This window comes from Budorcas taxicolor, chromosome 24 (assembly GCF_023091745.1).
Source record: "Budorcas taxicolor isolate Tak-1 chromosome 24, Takin1.1, whole genome shotgun sequence".
Lineage (NCBI taxonomy): Eukaryota > Metazoa > Chordata > Mammalia > Artiodactyla > Bovidae > Budorcas > Budorcas taxicolor.
In genome coordinates, this window is record NC_068933.1 from 33,508,576 (window position 1) to 33,528,125 (window position 19,550).

General features: G+C 38.7%; 1 protein-coding gene across 1 annotated transcript in view; it reads left to right on the forward strand.

Moving 5' to 3' along the window:
• Positions 1 to 19,550, forward strand: part of LOC128068265 (disintegrin and metalloproteinase domain-containing protein 32-like) — a 188,905-nt gene that overhangs the window by 68,247 nt on the left and 101,108 nt on the right. The window contains exons 9-10 of the mRNA XM_052661387.1: positions 11,953 to 12,024; positions 12,235 to 12,401. Coding sequence (XP_052517347.1) covers positions 11,953 to 12,024; positions 12,235 to 12,401 — 239 coding nt within the window. The remainder of the gene's footprint in view (positions 1 to 11,952; positions 12,025 to 12,234; positions 12,402 to 19,550) is intronic.

Genomic DNA, 19,550 nt, shown 5'->3' on the forward strand with positions numbered 1-19,550 from the left:
TGTCAGGAAGTGAGTTGAGAGTTTGAGATGGGAGAGATTTAGGGAAGGATATTAAAATACTTATTAAATGAGTATTAGGGAAAAGAGCAAAAGGAACATTAGGAGAAAGCTGAGATATTTCTGGTAAAGATGACTAAATTTCCAGGAAATATTTTGGTTTATGAAAATTATTTTGTTTTAGGATTCAGTTCAGTTCAGCCACTCAGTTGTGTCCAACTCTTTGTGACCCCATGAATCACAGCACACCAGGACCCCCTGTCCATTACCAACTCCCGGAGTCCACCCAAACCCATGTCCATCGAGTTGGTGATGCCATCCAGCCATCTCATCCTCTGTCGTCCCTTTCTCCTCCTGCCCTCAATCTTTCCCAGCATCAGGGTCTTTTCCAGTGAGTCAGCTCTTCGCATCAAGTGGCCAAAGTACTGGAGTTTCAGCTTCAGCATCAGTCCTTCCACTTAACACCCAGGACTGATCTCCTTTAGGATGGACTGGTTGGATCTCCTCACATTCCAAGGGACTCTCAAGAGTCTTCTCTGACACCACAATTCAAAAGCATCAATTCTTGTTTCAGGGTTATGTTGTTTTAAAAGCTTCTTGTCCAAATTGCCAGATTTGCCAGTTATAAAATGCTGATTAAGCATCTCTTTCCTATGTTGTTACAAATATTTATATATTCTTTAATAAGACAAATATTGAGCTAAATATGACATCGGTGTTACCAGATATTGGGCATGTAAAGAAGAATAGTGATATCTTCAGTCCCTTCACAAATTTTAAATCCACAGTTGTAGCCTAGTGAATTCAGTGCCAGATTGAGGGAGTCTATGGTACAATCAAAACACAGTGCGAAGTTTCCAGTTCAAGGTGGTGGAGTAAAAGAACATGCACTCATCTCTTCCTGCAAGAGCACCAAAATCGTAGTGAGGTGTTGAACAGCCATTGACAAGATGATGATGGAACCCCATGTCCCCAGAAAAGATACCCCATGTCCAAAGACAAGAAGCCACATTGAGACAGTAGGAGGGGTGCAAACATGATAAAATCCTCTACCTGCCAGCTTGGCCATCCAAAATCTGGAGGACAATAATGCCAAAGAAGTTCTCCTTCTTCCCTGTTGTGATGATTCTGAGCCTCACATCAGGCTTCCCAGCTAGGAGATCTGGCAAAGGGACTGGGAATCCCCACCGAACCTGACTTTGAAGGCAGCAGGACTTGATTATAGGATTTCTACAGGACTGAGGGAAACAGAGACTTGACTCTTGGAAGGCACAAACAAAATCTTCCATATACCAAGACCCAAGGGAAAGGAGCAGAGATCCCACAGGAGACCGAATCAGACCTACCTGCTAGTGTTGGAGAGTCTCCTGTGGAGGTGTGGGTCAGCAATGGCTTCTGCAGGGATGATGGCACTGGCAGCAGTCCTGGAAAATGCCTCTTGGCGTAAGTCCTTCTGGAGGTTGCCATTAACCCCACACAGAGTTCATAGACCCCAGGGGTGGGTTGCCACAAGCCAGACAACTAATAGAAAGGGAGCACAACTCCACCCATCAGCAAATAATTGGATTAAAGATTTAATAAGCATGGCCCTGCCCACCAGAACAAGACCCAGTTTCTCTCACTGCCAGTCCCTCCCATCAGGAAGCTTACACAAGGCTCTTAGCCTCATCTACCAGAAGGAAGACAGAAAAAGAAAGAAGAACCACACTCCTACAATGGCTAGAACAAAAGCCACATTACAAAAGTTACTCAGAATGAAAAAGCAGAACATTACGTCTCAGATGAAGGGACAAGAAAAAACTCCAGAAAAACAACTAAATGAAGTGGAGATAGGCAATCTTCCAGAAAAAAGAATTCGGAATGGTGATAGTGAAGATGATCCAGGGTCTTGGAAAAAGAATGAAGATGCAAAAAATGTTTACCAAAGGCCTAGAAGAACTGAAGAACAAATGAACAGAGATAACAGTACACTAGAGATGAAGAATCAATAGCAGAATAACTGAGGCAGAGGAACGGATAAGTGATCTGGAGAACAGAATGGTGGAAATCACTGCTGCAGAAAAGAATACAGAAAAAATAATGAAAAAAGTGAAGACAGCCTATGAGATGCTTGGGACAACATTAAACCCATGAGCAGTCACATTACAGGGGTTCTGGAAGGAGAAGGGAAAAAGGACCTGAGAAAATATTAGAAGAATAATAGCTGAAAATTTCCCTAACATGGGAAAGGATATAGTCAACCAAGTCCAGGAAGCACAAAGAGTCCCAGGCAAGATAAACCCAAGGAAGAACACACTGAGACACATAGTAATCAAAGTGACCAAAATTAAAGACAAAGATAAAATATGCAACAAGGGAAAAAGGACAAATAACATACAAGGGAACTCCCATAAAATTATCAGCTGATTTCTCAACAGAAATCTGGCTTTTTTTACAAGCCAGAAGGAGTGGCACAATATATTTGAAGTGATAAAAGGAAAAAAACCTACAACCAAGAATACTCTACCCAGCAAGACTCTTGTTCAGATTTGATGGAGATCAAAAGCTTTCCAGACAAGCAAAGTTTAATAGAATTCCTCACCATGAAACCAACGTTACAACAAATGTTAAAGGAACTTCTCTAGGCAGGAAACACAAGAGAAGGAGAAGACCTACACAAAATAAACCTCAAATAATTAAGAAAACAGTATAGGATCATACATACTGATAATTTATCTTAAATGTAAATGTGAACCAAATGATGCTGTAAAGGGCAATATTGCATGGGAACCTGGAATGTTAGGTCCACGAATCAAGGCAAATTGGAAGTGGTCAAACAGGAGATGGCGAAAGTGAACACTGACATTCTAGGAATCAGTGAACTAAGATGGACTGGAATGGGTGAATTTAATTCAAATGACCATTATATCTACTAGTGTGGGCAGGAATCCCTTAGAAGAAATGGAGTAGCCATCATGGTCAACAAAAGAGTCCGAAATGCAGTACTTGGATGTGATCTCAAAAATGACAGAATGATCTCTGTTCGTTTCCAAGGCAAACCATTCACTATCATGGTAATCCAAGTCTATGCCCCAACCAGTAATGCTGAAGAAGCTGAAGTTCAACGGTTTTATAAAGACCTATAAGACCTTCTAGAACTAACACCCAGAAAAGATGTCCTTTTCATTATAGGGGACTGGAATGCAAAAGTAGGAAGTCAAGAGTTACATGGAGTAGCAGGCAAATTTGGCCTTGGAGTACAGGATGAAGCAGGACAAAGGCTAATAGAGTTCTGCCAAGAGAACACACTTGTCATAGCAAACACCCTCTTCCAACAACACAAGAGAAGACTCTACACATGGACATCACCAGATGGTCAGTACCGAAATCAGGTTGATTATATTCTTTGCAGCCAAAGATGGAGAAGCTCTATACAGTCAGCAAAAACAAGACTGGGAGCTGACTGTGGCTCAGATCATGAACTCATTATTGCAAAATTCAAACTGAAATTGAAGAAAGTAGGGAAAACCACTAGACCATTCAGGTATGACCTAAATCAAATCCCTTATGATTATACAGTGGAAGTGAGAAATAGATTTAAGGGACTAGATCTGACAGACAGAGTGCCTGATGAACTATGGACGGAGGTTCGTGACATTGTACAGAAGACAGGAATCAAGACCATCCCCAAGAAAAATAAATGCAAAAAAGCAAAATACCTGTCTGAGGAGGCCTTACAAATAGCTCTGAAAAGAAGAGAAGTGAAAAGAAAAGGAGAGAAAAAAAGATATACCCATTTGAATGCAGAGTTTCAAAGAATAGCAAGGAGAGATAAGAAAGCCTTCCTCAGCGATCAATGCAAAGAAATAGAGGAAAACAACAGAATGGGAAAGACTAGAGATCTCTTCAAGAAAATTAGAGATACCAAGGGAATATTTCATGCAAACATGGGCTCAATAAAGGACAGAAATGGTATGGACCTAACAGAAGCAGAAGATATTAAGAAGAGGTGGCAAGAATACACAGAAGAACTGTACAAAAAATATCTTCATGACCCAGAGAATCACGATGGTGTGATCACTCACACTCACCTAGAGCCAGACATCCTGGAATGTGAAGTCAAGCGGGCCTTAGAAAGCATCACTACAAACAAAGCTAGTGGAGGTGATGGAATTCCAGTCGAGCTATTTCAAATCCTGAAAGATGATGCTGTGAAAGTGCTGCACTCAATATGCCAGCACATTTGGAAAACTCAGCAGTGGATACAGGACTGGAAAAGGTCAGTTTTCATTCCAATCCCAAAGAAAAGCAATGCCAAAGAATGCTCAAACTACCGCACAATTGCACTCATCTACACGGTAGTAAAGTAATACTAAAAACTCTCCAAGCCAGGCTTCAGCAATACGTGAACCATGAACTTCAAGATGTTCAAGCTGGTTTTAGAAAAGGCAGAGGAAAGTGAAAGTGAAGTCGCTCAGTTGCTCAGTCATGTCTGACTCTTTGCGACCCCATGGACTGTAACCTACCAGGTTCCTCCATCCATGGAATTTTCCAGGCAAGAATACTGGCAACCAGAGATCAAATTGCCAACATCTGCTGGATCATGGAAAACATAAGAGAGTTCCAGTAGAATATTTCTGTTTTATGGACTATGCCAAAGCCTTTGACTGTGTGGATTACAATAAACTGTGGCAAAACCTGAAAGAGATGGAAATACCAGACCATTTGACCTGCCTCTTGAGAAACCTGTTTGCAGGTCAGGAAGCAACAGTTAGAACTGGACATGGAACAACAGACTGGTTCCAAATAGGAAAAGGAATACTTACATCAAGGCTGTATATTGTCACCCTGCTTATTTAACTTATATGCAGAGTACATCATGAGAAACGCTGGGTTGGATGAAGCACAAGCTGGAATCAAGATTGCCGGGAGAAATATCAATAACCTCAGATATGCAGAGGACACCATCCTTATGGCAGAAAGTGAAGAAGAAATAAAGAGCCTCTTGATGAAATTGAAAGAGGAGAGTGAAAAATTTGGCTTTAAGCTGAACATTCAGAAAACTAAGATCATGGCCTCCAGTCCCATCACTTCATGGCAAATTTTGGGAAACAGTGGAAACAGTGGCTGACTTTATCTTGGGGGGCTCCAAAATCACTGCAGATGGTGACTGCAGCCATGAAATTAAAAGACACTTACTCCTTGGAAGGAAAGTTATGACCAACCTAGATAGCATGTCAAAAAGCAGAGACATTACTTGGTCAACAAAGGTAATCTAGTGAAGGCTATGGTTTTTGCAGTAGTCATGTATGGATGTGAGAGTTGGACTATAAAGAAAGCTGAGTGCCGAAGAATTGATGCTTTTGAACTGTGGTGTTGGAGATGACTCTTGAGAGTCCCTTGGACTGCAAGGAGAACCAACCAGTCCATCCTAAAGGAGATCAGTCCTGGGTGTTCATTGGTAGGACGGATGTTGAGGCTGAAACTCCAATATTTTGGCCACCTGATGTGAAGAGCTGACTCATTTGAAAAGACCCTGTTGCTGGGAAAGGTTGAGGGCAGGAAAAGAAGGGGACGACAGAGGATGAGATGGTTGGATGGCATCACTGACTCAGTGTATATGGTTTTGGGTGAATTCCGGGAGTTGGTGATGGACAGGGAGGCCTGGAGTGCTGTGGTTCATGAAGTCGCAAAGAGTCAGACACAACTGAGCGACTCAACTGAAGTCAACTGAACCAAGTGACATAGACTCGCTGAGTGGATGAAAACATGTGCATGTATGCTCTTCCACTTACCATATCACTCTACTTAATCCTCCAATTAGTATGTAATTATTTTATACTGTTAGGTTCATCATGTTTCAATTATGACTGGAAATTCCAATTATGTTTTATGTTTGTCTGCCTATTGATTGTGAAAACTGATAAACATATTTTACTATTTTGATTATATAATGATTATTTGTTTTAATGCGACTGTATCATGGTTGATCAACAGAAAATAATAGAATCACTAAAGCTACCATTTAATAGAAAATCCTGTAATCACTTTAAAAAAATTAAATGTATATCAGAATTTTCTTGAAATTAAAAAAAACAAATACTATTGCCAAGGTACCGCTTTTGTTTTCCAAAGCTCCAGATGTGTTTCTGAGGAGCAGGCATGTCTGAAAACAACTGGATTATATGATGACGTTTTTTTCTATTTTGTATTCAGTCTTCTCATTTCATGTAGTTTCTGTGTTCTGATTTCTCTGTCTCTTTTTTGACGTTGTTGTTCTTTCTCAAGCCTTTTGTGTGTGTGTGTGTGTGTGTGTGTGTGTGTGTGTGTGTGTGTGTATGTGTATATATATGTGTATATATATATGTATAAATAGTGTGTATAATATACATTTTGGAAAATTTGTGAATTTTGCCTATCTAAAATATTTATGACATTTTGATTCCACTTGTTTGACTCAGTATGAATAAAATGCTAGATTTCTAATTTATGTTCACTCAAAACATTGATATAGTTCCATGTATTTTGGCATCTAGTACTACTGCTGAAATTCTAGAAAACTTATTATCTTAATGATTTTTTTAAAAAAGTTCAAATCAGGCTTGAAACTTTTAATCCAGTTCTGAGACTTTAAATATTATGTTTTTAAAAAAAGCCAGAAAATTAACATGTGATACAGTATTACTAACTGAAGTGCAGATTTTGTTCACATTTCACAAAATTTTATGCTAGTGTCCATTATTTGTTGTTCACACATAATTCAAGACTCCACATTGTATTTAATTGCACTGAGAAGCTTCAGCTGCATGCAACAAGTTCTGCTAAATTCTCTTCATTTTTATTCTATTGCAGATATTTTGTGATTTTCCTTCTTTAGGGCGTTTTAGATATATTCATCATTGAAAATTGGACTTTTAATTACCACATACATGGGATTTTTAAAAGTATCTTGGGTATTAATTTCTCATTTGGGTATTAATTTCTCACCAAAATAGTTTCTTCTCTGCAGTCACCCTCTTTTTTTTTCAGTCATCTAACTTTATTGAGGTTTTCAGTGGCTAAGTCAAAGAACTCTTGGTAAATGCCACATTGCACTTGAAAATATGTGGGTTATTTTGAAATATCTTTTGATATTTATTTCTAAAATAATTCCAGAGTGATAAGAGAACAGACTCTGTATGATTTCAGCACCTTTATACCATGAAATTTTTATACCTTGTTTTATGTCCCGGGACCCTGGAGAAGGGAAAGGCTACCCATTCTAGTATTCTAGCCTGGAGAATTCCATGGACTGTATAGGCCATGGTGTCACAAAGAGTGGGACACGACTGAATGACTTCCACTTCACTTATGTCCCTGGATATATTCCAGTGTCTCCTAGTTTATCATCTATGGGAACTTGAATAGAATTTTTATCCTACTGTTGTGTGAAAATTGTATAAACCTTAATTATATTGAATTGGCTCATAGTGCTCTTCAGGTTTGCTATATCCTTCTACTTCTCTGTATATTCATTCCATTAATTTTTGAGAATCTGATATTGAAAGTCCAACTAAGAATCTTAATTTACCTACTTAAAAAATAATTGTAATACATAGTGGAACTATATGTAACCTTGTTCTGTATTTCCCAAATCTCTTGTAAGTGTGTTATCATACTTTCATAATTTAAAAAATAAAAGAAAAACAGTGCATTACTGGAGAAAGACATAGAGACACAACTGTAACCTGGGATACTATAAGAACATGTAAGTAGGTGTTTGAAAATGTAGGTTTTATTATTATTTAGGCATGTTGATGACAACAGATGGGGAGATGATTGCTATTGGAAAGACGCTTTGTTTCACAGTTCCCAGCAGGAAAGGGCATACCACGTCATGCCATGTGGGGAATCACCAAGAGTAGGTCAAGAGACAGAAGGAGCCATAGGAAAACATGGCAGGAACCTTTATTATGGTTCCTATAGGAAGAAATAGCAAGGCAAGATAAACAGGTTTAGGATCGGCTAGTTTGGAAAGTTGCAGTGGGTTCTGGAGAATCGAGGTTGTTTAAAGGTATTTCGTACCTTGCCTTTGGATGATTAGGGCAGGGGAATTGGAGTGTGAGAACCTGGTGGCTCAGATTGTAAAGAATCTGCCTGCAGTGCAAGAGATGCAAGAGACCTGGGCTAGATCTCTGGGCTTGAAAGATACTCTGGAGAAGAATGGCTACCTGCCTCAGTATTCTTGCCTGGAGAATCCCATGGACAGAGAAGCCTGGTGGGCTACAGTCCCTGGGGTCACAAAGAGTCAGACATGACTGAACAACTAACACTTTCATTTTTCACTAACCTGTAAAAGTGAAAAACTGAAACAACAACAACAACAACAACAAACCCTGATAAAGGAGACTGTTGGAGGTTGTGTTCTGATTTGGTTAGTTTGGCAGTGGGAGGAGGATAGTGCCAAGGAAGACCTATTGGGAAACCTTTCTTTGCAAGGGCACATAAGACTGTTCTGTTCAGATAACTGAAAGACGTTCAGGATGATTAATACACAAGGCTGAAGAGGGGAAAGGGAAAGAAATGAAGAACTGACATGATACTTGGATTTTATCCTAAAGGTAATAGACAGTCAATGAATGATTTTAATCAGAGTAATGACATGTTGATATTTTCATTTTAGAATCATGTTTGTAAACAGTGTAGGGGCAGAAATGCTGGTGAAAAGACTGAAGAAAGAGAAAGCATTTAAGAGACTGTTGCAATAATCAAGATAAACTTTTATAAATCAATAGATGGGAAAGGCCAATTTTAAGTTACTGAGGGTCAGTTAGAAGAACTTGTAAATTCTGATGTTCAAGCTGGTTTTAGAAAAGGCAGAGGAACCAGAGATCAAATTGCCAACATCCGCTGGATCATGGAAAAAGCAAGAGAGTTCCACAAAAACATCTACTTCTGCTTTATTGACTATGCCAAAGCCTTTGACTGTGTGGATTACAATAAACTGTGGAAAATTCTGAAAGAGGTGGGAATACCAGACCACCTGACCTGCCTCTTGAGAAATCTGTATGCAGGTCAGGAAGCAACAGTTAGAACTGGACATGGAACAACAGACTGGTTCCAAATAGGAAAAGGAGTACGTCAAGGCTGTATATTGTCACCCTGCTTATTTAACTTCTATGCAGAGTACATCATGAGAAATGCTGGACTGGAAGAAGCACAAGCTGGAATCAAGATTGCCGGGAGAAATATCAATAACCTCAGATATGCAGATGACACCACCCTTATGGCAGAAAGTGAAGAGGAGCTAAAAAGCCTCTTGATGAAAGTGAAAGTGGAGAGTGAAAAAGTTGGCTTAAAGCTCAGCATTCAGAAAACGAAGATCATGGCATCTGGTCCCATCACTCCATGGGAAATAGATGGGGAAACAGTGGAAACAGTGACTGACTTTATTTTTTTGGGCTCCAAAGTCACTGCAGATGGTGACTGCAGCCATGAAATTAGAAAACGCTTACTCCTTGGAAGGAAAGTTATGACCAACCTAGACAGTATATTCAAAAGCAGAGACATTACTTTGCCGACTAAGGTCCATCTAGTCAAGGCTATGGTTTTTCCAGTGGTTATGTATGGATGTGAGAGTTGGACTGTGAAGAAGGCTGAGTGCCAAAGAACTGATGCTTTTGAACTGTGGTGTTGGAGAAGACTCTTGAGAGTCCCTTGGACTGCAAGGAGATCCAACCCGTCCATTCTGAAGGAGATCAACCCTGGGATTTCTTTGGAAGGAATGATGCTGAAGCTGAAACTCCAGTACTTTGGCCACCTCATGTGAAGAGCTGACTGATTGAAAAAGACTGTGATGCTGGGAGGGATTGGGGGCAGGAGGAGAAGGGGATGACCGAGGATGAGATGGCTGGATGGCATCACGGACTCAATGGACGTGAGTCTGAGTGAACTCCGGGAGATGGTGATGGACAGGGAGGCCTGGCGTGCTGTGATTCATGGGGTCGCAAAGAGTCGGACACGACTGAGCAACTGAACTGAACTGAACTGAACTGAAATTGATTTGATTTATTCATTTTTTGGATAACTTCATTAAGCATCTCCTACATCTCCCGTAACTGTTTTATTTATTGGGAATAAAGTAGAGAACAAAACAGAAGAAGTTTTGCTGTCATAGAACATGTAGTATAATAAATGTGGGAGGTCATAAATGATAATAGAAGAATGGGTAATGAGGAAGTGGAAATCTGAGGGGGAGCATATTTTTGAGGGAGGATACTCAGTATAGTTTTGAATATGTTTATCTTGAGGGTCCTGTGGAATATCCAAGGATAGTGTGTGTTCTTCAGAGCTTGATTCAGACTTCAGTTCAGTTCAATTCAGTCACTCAGTCATGTCCGGCTCTCTGCGACCCCATAAACTGCAGCATGCCAGGCCTCCAAGTCCATCACCAACTCGCGGAGTTCACTCAAACTCACGTCCATTGAGTCGGTGATGCCATCCTGCCATCTGATCCTCTGTCGTCCCCTTCTCCTCCTGCCCCCAATCCCTCCCAGCATCAGAGTCTTTTCCAATGAGTCAACTCTTCGCATGAGGTGGCCAAAGTACTGGAGTTTCAGCTTCAGCATCATTCCTTCCAAAGAACACCCAGGGCTGATCTCCTTTAGAATGGACTAGTTGGATTTCCTTGTAGACCAAGGGACTCTCAAGAGTCTTCTCCAACACCACAGTTCAAAAGCATCAATTCTTTAGCACTCACTTTTCTTCACAGTCCAACTCTCACATCCGTACATGACCACTGGAAAAACCATAGCCTTGACTAGATGGACCTTAGTCGGCAAAGTAATGTCTCTGCTTTTGAATATACTATCTAGGTTGGTCACAACTTTCCTTCCAAGGAGTAAGCGTCTTTTAATTTCATGGCTGCAGTCACCATCTGCAGTGATTTTGGAGCCCCCCAAAATAAAGTCTGACACTGTTTCCACTGTTTCCCCATCTATTTCCCATGATGTGATGGGACCGGATGCCATGATCTTCGTTTTCTGAATGCTGAGCTTTAAGCCAACTTTTTCACTCTCCACTTTCACTTTCATCAAGAAGCTTTTTAGTGGCTCTTCACTTTCTGCCATAAGGGTGGTGTCATCTGCATATCTGAGGTTATTGATATTTCTCCCGGCAATCTTGATTCCAGCTTGTGCTTCTTCCAGCCCAGCATTTGTCATGATGTACTTTGCATATAAGTTAAATAAGTAGGGTGACAATATACAGCCTTGACGTACTCCTTTTCCTATGTGTGCTTTTGTGTGTTAGTTTGACATATGTAGCCTTTCATAACTACCACTGCCTGGGATGGAGACACTCAAGAGCACTATCATCAGAAGGCTTTCTTATGTTATCCCTCTGGAGTCATTCCCATTTCTCCCCACTTCCCTACTTCTTGACCTTTGGTAATCACTAATCAACTACTTCTCTGTGATTTTAGGAATACTGCATAAATGTTATCATGGCGTATGTATCCTCTGAGATTTGTTTATACTTAGCATAATTTTTTTTAGGTTTACCCAAGATGTTCCGTATATATCAACAGTTCAGTAACGTCTTTTTTTTTTCTTTTTATAACTAAGTAGCATTTTTACCGAGTAGCATGTTAAGAATGTACCAGTTTGTTTAACCTGTTGACCAGTGAAGGACATATGAGTTGTTTCCACACATGCATGGGTTCTTGTGAGCATCAATTTTTATTTCTTTAGGATAAATGCCCATGAGTGCAATTGCTAGGTCCATTACCTGCTTTGAAAGAAGTTGCCAAACTATCAACCAGAGTGGCTACATGATTAGTATGTGAGTGATTCAATTTTTATTCATTTTTTGTTGCTGTCTTATTTTGAAGTGTTCTCACCCCGAAAGAGCTTCAACTTGAGAAAGTAGATGGAGAGTAAAATCAAACATATTATATAATAAATTAAATTTAAATTTTAAATTAATTCTGTTTTTCAGTTTGATTACCTGGGCTCTGATAGCATGATAGTAACAAATAAAATCATCGAAATTATTGGCCTTGTAAATTCGGTAAGTGTTTTCCTTTTCATACTAGTCAGGAAAATTCATACTAAATTTGAAATTGTAATTCACATTAACTTGATGTGGCGCTTTTGAGGAATTTATTTGTCCATATAAATTGAGCATGAATTTATCAAACATTGAATTAATTTAATTATAAATGTAATTAATTTAATACATAAAAATTAATTTTTCATGTATTTATGTTTCTCTTTTTAGATGTTTGCCCAATTAAAAATTTCTATTGTGCTGTCATCTTTGGAATTGTGGTCTGATAAAAATAAGATCTCTACAGTTGGTGAGGCAGATGAATTACTGTATAGATTTTTAGAATGGAAAAATTCCTATCTTACCCTGAGGCCTCATGATATTGCATATCTATTCATGTAAGAATAATGTTTCAGTTTTCTTAGAAATCAAAGATTTGTGATATAGTTGTAGCTTAATTTAGGGAATTGTTCATTTTGACTGTTCACACTTTGGTTATTTTTTATGCACTCATTCAGCCCTCATACTCTGTTTCTGGTTATCAGACAATAAAAGAAGATTACTAAAATTTATTTCTATGCTTATCAACATTTACTGATGAGGAGACTGACATTTCAAGAGGCTAAAAACCAACTCAGGATTTTGATTCTAGTGGCATGTCTAGGTTTTGGACCTACACTTAGTAACTCCAGAGTCAATAATCTTAATCACTACATAAAAAGAAGGGATTTGTCTTGGGAAGTTTATATTATTATAATGAGTTTTGATCAAAGGCTTGGTAGAGTACTTCATAGAATATTTTATCCTAATGAATTTTCTACATTATTTTAAATGTTAGTTTTCTAACAATCAATTGTGAGTATATTCTTTATCATTGTATCCATATAAAATTTACTAGCAATTATGATCATCATGTCTTTCAATAAATCTGCATGTACATATTTTGAATTTGGCATGGTGATATTTCTTTTTGCATATGTAAGATTAATCTTTTCCCTATGTCTGTGAATGGTGGGTTATTTTTCTTTTCATTTTTTTGACAGTCTGATGGATATAAAATTGAAATTTTTTAAATTTCCTTTCTCCAAAGACTAGTAGATTTGAGCATCTTTTCATGTTTGTTAATCATTTGGATCTGTCCTTCTGAAATTGCCTTTTCTTGTTATTTAACTACTTCATTGTAATTTGTAAGGGTTTATTGAATGTTTAGATATTAATCCATTGTTTATGTATATCAAAAATACTTTTTCCATGTCTGTAATTTTTCTATAGATATTTAAATACTTTTTTTGCTCCATAAAATCTTTAATGTTTTTAGGGCCAAATTCGTTAATCTTATTTTTGCTTCTGGATTTCCTATTTGATTAAGATCTCCTCCAGCCCTAAATTTTAGTCTGCAAATTTTTGTTAAAGAATAAACATTATTGTGTTTTATAAATGAGTTTTTGATGCATTTTAGTCTAATATTTGTATCAAAAAATAAGTAAAAATTTATTTTCTTCCAGTTAAATAGCCAATTTTGCCATGGATTAAATTATTACTTTTAGCAAACATTTGTCAAGTCCCACAAACAACCTCTTGAAATGTTTAGAGATAAAAGTAAATCTATATATCAATGTGTTATTTGTAGACTTTTTGATACTAGTCATTCTCACAAGTGTGAAGTGATATCTCGTTGTGCTTTTGATTTGCACTTCCTTGATAATTAGTGATACTGAGCATCTTTTCATGTATTTCTTGGCTATCTATATGTCTTTGGAAAAATGTCTTTTCAGGTCTTCCGTTCATTTTAAAATCAGACACAGGAGACATGGGTTTGATCCGGGGTGTGATGATCCCCTGGAGTAGGAAATGGCAACCCACTGCAGTATTCTTGCTTGGGAAATTCCATGGACAGAGGAGCCTGGTGAGCTACAGTCCACGGGGTCTCAAAGAGTCAGACATGACTAAGCATGCATGCCTTATATGATTTTTTAGTGTTGAGTTGTATGAGTTCTTTATATATTTTAGATATTAATCTATTATCAGATATATCATTTGCAAATATATATTCTTCCACTCATTAGGTTGCTTTTTCATTTAGTTGATATCTTCCTTCACTGTGCAGAACAGTTTGGTTTCATGTAGCCCCATTTGTTTATTTTTTATTTTTATTTTCCTTGCCTGGGAAGACAGATTATAAAAAAATACTGCCAAGACTGATATCAAAGATTATACTTCTTATCTTTTCTTCTAAGATTTTAAGGTTTTAGGACTTAAATTTAATTCCTTAATCCCATTTAAGGTTTTTTTGAATATGTTGTGGAGAATTGTGGCTGTCCAGTTTTCCCATCACCATTTATTGAAGAGGCTCTCTTTAACCCCTTGTATGTTCATACTTCTTTTATCATAGATTATCAACCAAATAAACTTGGATTTATTTCTGGGCTGTCTATTCTGTTACATGGATCTATGTGTCTGTTTTTTGTGCCAGTACAGCACTGTTTTAATTAATACAGATTTGTAGTATAGTTTGATATCAAAGAATGAAATATTTCCAGCTTTGTTCTTTTCCTCGGAATTGCCTAGCCTCTTTGGGGTCTTTTGAGGCTCCATTAAAATTATAGTATTCTTTGTTCAAATTTGGTGAAAAATGCTGTTGATATTTTGATAAAGGATTACATTGAATCTATAGATTGTATGAGATTTTAACATAATAATTCTCCTAATACGTGAACACATATGTCTTTCCCTCTGTTTGTGTTCTCTTTAGTATCTTTCATCAGTGTTTCACTAGTTTTCTGAGTATAGGTCTTTTATATGTTGGTTAGATTTATTCCTGAGTCTTTTAATTTTTTTTGATGTGATTGTAAATAAGATTGTGTTTTTATAAAGAAGTTTAAGTATTTTTTTTAAATGATTGTTCTTTCTAAAAATGATTTTATTTATTTATTTTTGGCTGTGCTGGCTCTTCATTGCTGTGTGTGCTTCTCTCTAACTGTGGCGAGCAGGGGCTCCTCTCTAGTTGTGGTTCACAGGCTTCGCATTGTGGTGTCATGGCCTCTGGGGCACACTAGCTTCACTAGTTGCAGCTCCTCGGCTCTAGAGCACAGGCTTAATAGTTGTGGAATATGGGCTTGGTTGCTCCGTGGCATGTGGGATTCCCGGACTAGGGATCGAGCCTGTACCTACTACACTGGCAGTTAGATTCTTTACCACTGAGTCACCAGGGAGCCCAAAATTGTCTTCTTCACTTCTCTTTCTGGTAAAATTTATTAGTGTATAGAAGCAAAACTAATTGTACTAATTTTGTATCCTGCAACTTAACAAAATTCATTGATGAGTTCTAACAGTTTTTTGTGGCATCTTTAGGATTTCCTATACATAGTGTCGTGTCATCTGCAAACAGTGAGTTTTACTTCATCCTTTCCAGTTTGGATTCCTTTTACTTCTTTCTCCAGTTTGAATGCTATGGCTAGGACTGCCAATACTATGTTGAATATAGTGGCGAGAGTATAGTGGGCATCCTTGATGTGTTCCTAGTCTTAGAGGAAATGCTGCCAGTTTTTCGTTCCTAGGTATGATGTTACGTGCTGTGGGTTTGTCTTATATGACCTTTATTATGTTCAGTATATTCTTTTATAGGGCTTCCCTGGTGGCTCAGTGGTAAAGAATCTGCCTGCCAATGCAGGGTCATGGGTTCCATCTCTGGACATGGGTTCCATTCATCCTTGGGAAGATCCCCTGGAAAGGAAATAGCAACCCACTCCAGTATTCTTGTCTGGGATATCCCTTGACAGAGGAGCCTTGTAGGCTACAGGCCATGTGGCCACAAGATAGTTAACTAAAATGTACCTTAGCAACTGAACAAAATGTTCATTTATACCCATTTTGTTGAGAATTTTTTGCCATAAATGCATGGTAAATGTTGTCAAAAGCTTTTTCTGTGTTGGTTCAAATGACTATTTTTTTACTCTTCAATTTGTTAATGCGTGTGACATTGATTTGGAAAACTCAGCCGTGGTCACAGGACTGGAAAAGGTCCGTTTTCATTCCAATCCCAAAGAAAGGCAATGCTAAAGAACGCACAAACTACCACACAATTGCACTCATCTCACACGCTAGTAAAGTAATGCTCAAAATTTTCCAAGCCAGGCTTCAACAGTATGTGAATGGAAAATTTCCAGATGTTCAAGCTGGATTTAGAAAAGGCAGAGGAACCAGAGATCAAATTGCCAACATCCGTTGGGTCATCGAAAAAGCAAGACAATTCCAGAAAAACATCTACTTCTGCTTTATTGACTATGCCAAAGCCTTTAACCGTGTGGATCACAATAAACTGTGGGAAATTCTGAAAGAGATGGGAATACCAGACCACCTGACCTGCCTCTTGAGAAATCTTTATGCAGGTCAGGAAGCAACAGTTAGAACTGGACATGGAACAATGGACTGGTTCCAAATTGGGAAAGGAGTACGTCAAGGCTGTATATTGTCACCCTGCTTATTTAACTTATATCCAGAGTACATCGTGAGAAACGCTGGGCTGAATGAAGCACAAGCTGGAATCAAGATTGCTGGGACAAATAGCAATAACGTCAGATATTTAGATGACACCACCCTTATGGCAGAAAGCGACAAAGAACTAAAGAGCCTCTTGATGAAAGTGAAAGAGGAGAGTGAAGAAGTTGGCTTAAAGCTCAACATTCAGAAAACTAAGATCATGGCATCCGGTCCCATGACTTCATGGCAAATAGATGGGGAAACAGTGGAAACAGTGTCAGACTTTATTTTTCTGGCCTCTAAAATCACTGCAGATGGTGATTGCAGCCATGAAATAAAAAGACACTTACTCCTTGGAAGGAAAGTTATGACCAACCTAGAAAAGTTATGACCGACCTTTGTTATGCCAACAGAGGTCCGTCTAGTCAAGGCTATGGTTTTTCCAGTGGTCATGTATGGATGTGAGAGTTGGACTGTGAAGAAACCTGAGTGCCAAAGAATTGATGCTTTTGAACTGTGGTGTTGGAGAAGACTCTTGAGAGTCCCTTGGACTGCAAGGAGATCCAATCAGTCCATCCTAAAGGAGATCAGTCCTGAATGTTCATTGGAAGGACTGATGCTGAAGCTGAAACTCCAACACTTTGACCACCTGATGTGAAGAACTGACTCATTTGAAAAGACCCTGATGCTGGGAAAGATTGAAGGTGGGAGGAGGAGCGGACGACAGAGGATGAGATGGTTGGATGGCATCACTGACTCAATGGACATGAGTTTGAGTAAACTCCAGGAGTTGGTGAGGGACAGCGAGGGCTGCCATGCTGCAGTCCATGGGTTTGCAAAGAGTTGACACGACTGAGTGACTGACACTGAGACTGAATTATAAATGTAATCAAAAACAAGCAAACAAACCTGAACATATACAGAACAGATTGGTGATTGCCAGAGGTGGTAATGAGGTTGAGTGAAATGGGTGAAGGTGATCGAAAAGTTTAACTTCCAGTTATAAAATAAATAAGCCATGGGGATGGTAGTGTACAGTATGGTAACTATAGGTAACAATACTGCTGTATATTTGAAAGTTGCTTTAGAAAGACAGATTTTATTTTCTTGGACTCCAAAATCAATGTGGACTGTAGCCATGAAATTAAAAGATCCTTGTCCCTTGGAAGGAAAGCTAAAAAGCAGAGACATCATATTGCTGACAAAGATTGTTGTTACTGAATTGCTCAGTAGCGTCTGACTCTTTGCAACCCCATGGTCTGCAGCACACCATGCTACCCTGTCCTTCACCATCTCCCCCGAAGTTTGTTCGAAGTCATGTCCATTGAGTCAGTGATTCCATCCAACCATCTGTTCTCTGTTGTCCCTTTCTCCTTTTGCCATCTATTTCCCCCAGTATCAGGGTCTTTTCCAATGAGTCTGTTCTTCGCATCAGGTGGCCAAAGTATTGGAGCTTCAGCATCAGTCTTTCCAGTGAATATTCAAGACTGATTTCCTTTAGGATGGACTGGTTGGGTCTCCTTGCAGTCCAAAGGACTCACAAGAGTCTTCTCCAACACCACAGTTCAAAAGCATCAATTCTTCGGCACTCAGCTTTCTTTATAGTCCAACTCTCACATCCATACATGACTACTGGAAAAACCATAACTTTAACTATACAGACATTTGTAGGCAAAATAATGTCTCTTCTTTTTAATATGTTGTGTAGGTTTGTCATAGCTTTTCTTCCAGGAAGCAAGCATCTTTTAATTTCATGGCTGTAATCACCATTCACAGTGATTTTGGAGCCCAAGAAAATAAAGTCTGTCACTGTTTCCATTGTTTCACCGTCTATTTTGCCATGAAGTAATGGGACCATATGCCATGATCTTAGTTTTTTGAATGTTGAGTTAATTTAAGCCAGCTTTTCCACTCTCCTCTTTCACCTTCATCAAGAGGCTGTTTAGTTCTGCCATAATGGTGGTGGCATCTGCATATCTGAGGTTATTGATGTTTCTCCTGGCAGTCTTGATTTCAGCTTGTGTTTCACCCAGCCCAAAATTTCACATGATGTACTCTGCATATAAGTTAAATAGCAGGGTGACAATATGCAGCCTTGACATACCCTTTCCCAATTTTAAGATGTTGAACTTTGATGCATTACAGGGAATTTATCCCATTAGAAATATAGAAATTATGGTACAATCAGCATCCTTAAACTTAAGTAATGATCCTTCTTGATATCTTGATGTTATTTTAAAGCATCAATATATTTTTCATATGAGTAATGTGCTGCATGTTAGCTGACTTCAGTTGTGTCTGACTCTTTGTGACCCCATGCACTGTAGCCTGCCAGGCTCCTCTGTCCATGGGATTCTTCAGGCAAGAATACTGGAGTGGGTTGCCATTTCCTCTTGCAGGGGATCTTTCTGATCCAGGGATTGAAACCATGTCTCTTACATCTCCTGCATTGGCAGGTGGGTTCTTTATAACTAATGCCACTTGGGAAGCCCCTGAGTAATGTAATATAGTAGAATAAATACCTTGAAATTATTATCATTAACAGTAATTTCCTGTGGTCTCCATACTCCAGAAATTTATGATCTGAATCCTAAAGGAGGAATAGTGAACATAGCAAGCTTAATTTTTCAAAACCTTTTATAATATTTCCTTTATTCAACAAATGTTTGTTGAGATAACATAGCATAGTGATTCAAATTTAAGCTCTGGAGGCCAACTGCCTGCATTTAAGTTCAGCCCTGTCTGTCACCTAGGGCAATTGATGTGTTCTGCCTCAATTTCCCTATGTTTGCTTTTATTATTGTTATTCTTTCCCATCTTTATTGAGTTATAATTGATAGGTAAAAATTTTATATATTGAGGGGTACAGTGTGGTTTTTTAATAGCATTTAAAGATTGTTTATTATTTATTTATTTTGGCTGTACTGGTCTTTGTTGCTGTGTGAGGGATTTCTCCAGTTGTGACAAGCGGAGGTTACTCCCTAGGTGCAGTGTGCAGGCTTCTCATAGGGCTTCAGTAGTTGTGGTGCATGGGCTCAGTAGTTGCGGCCTGTGGGCTCTGGAATGCA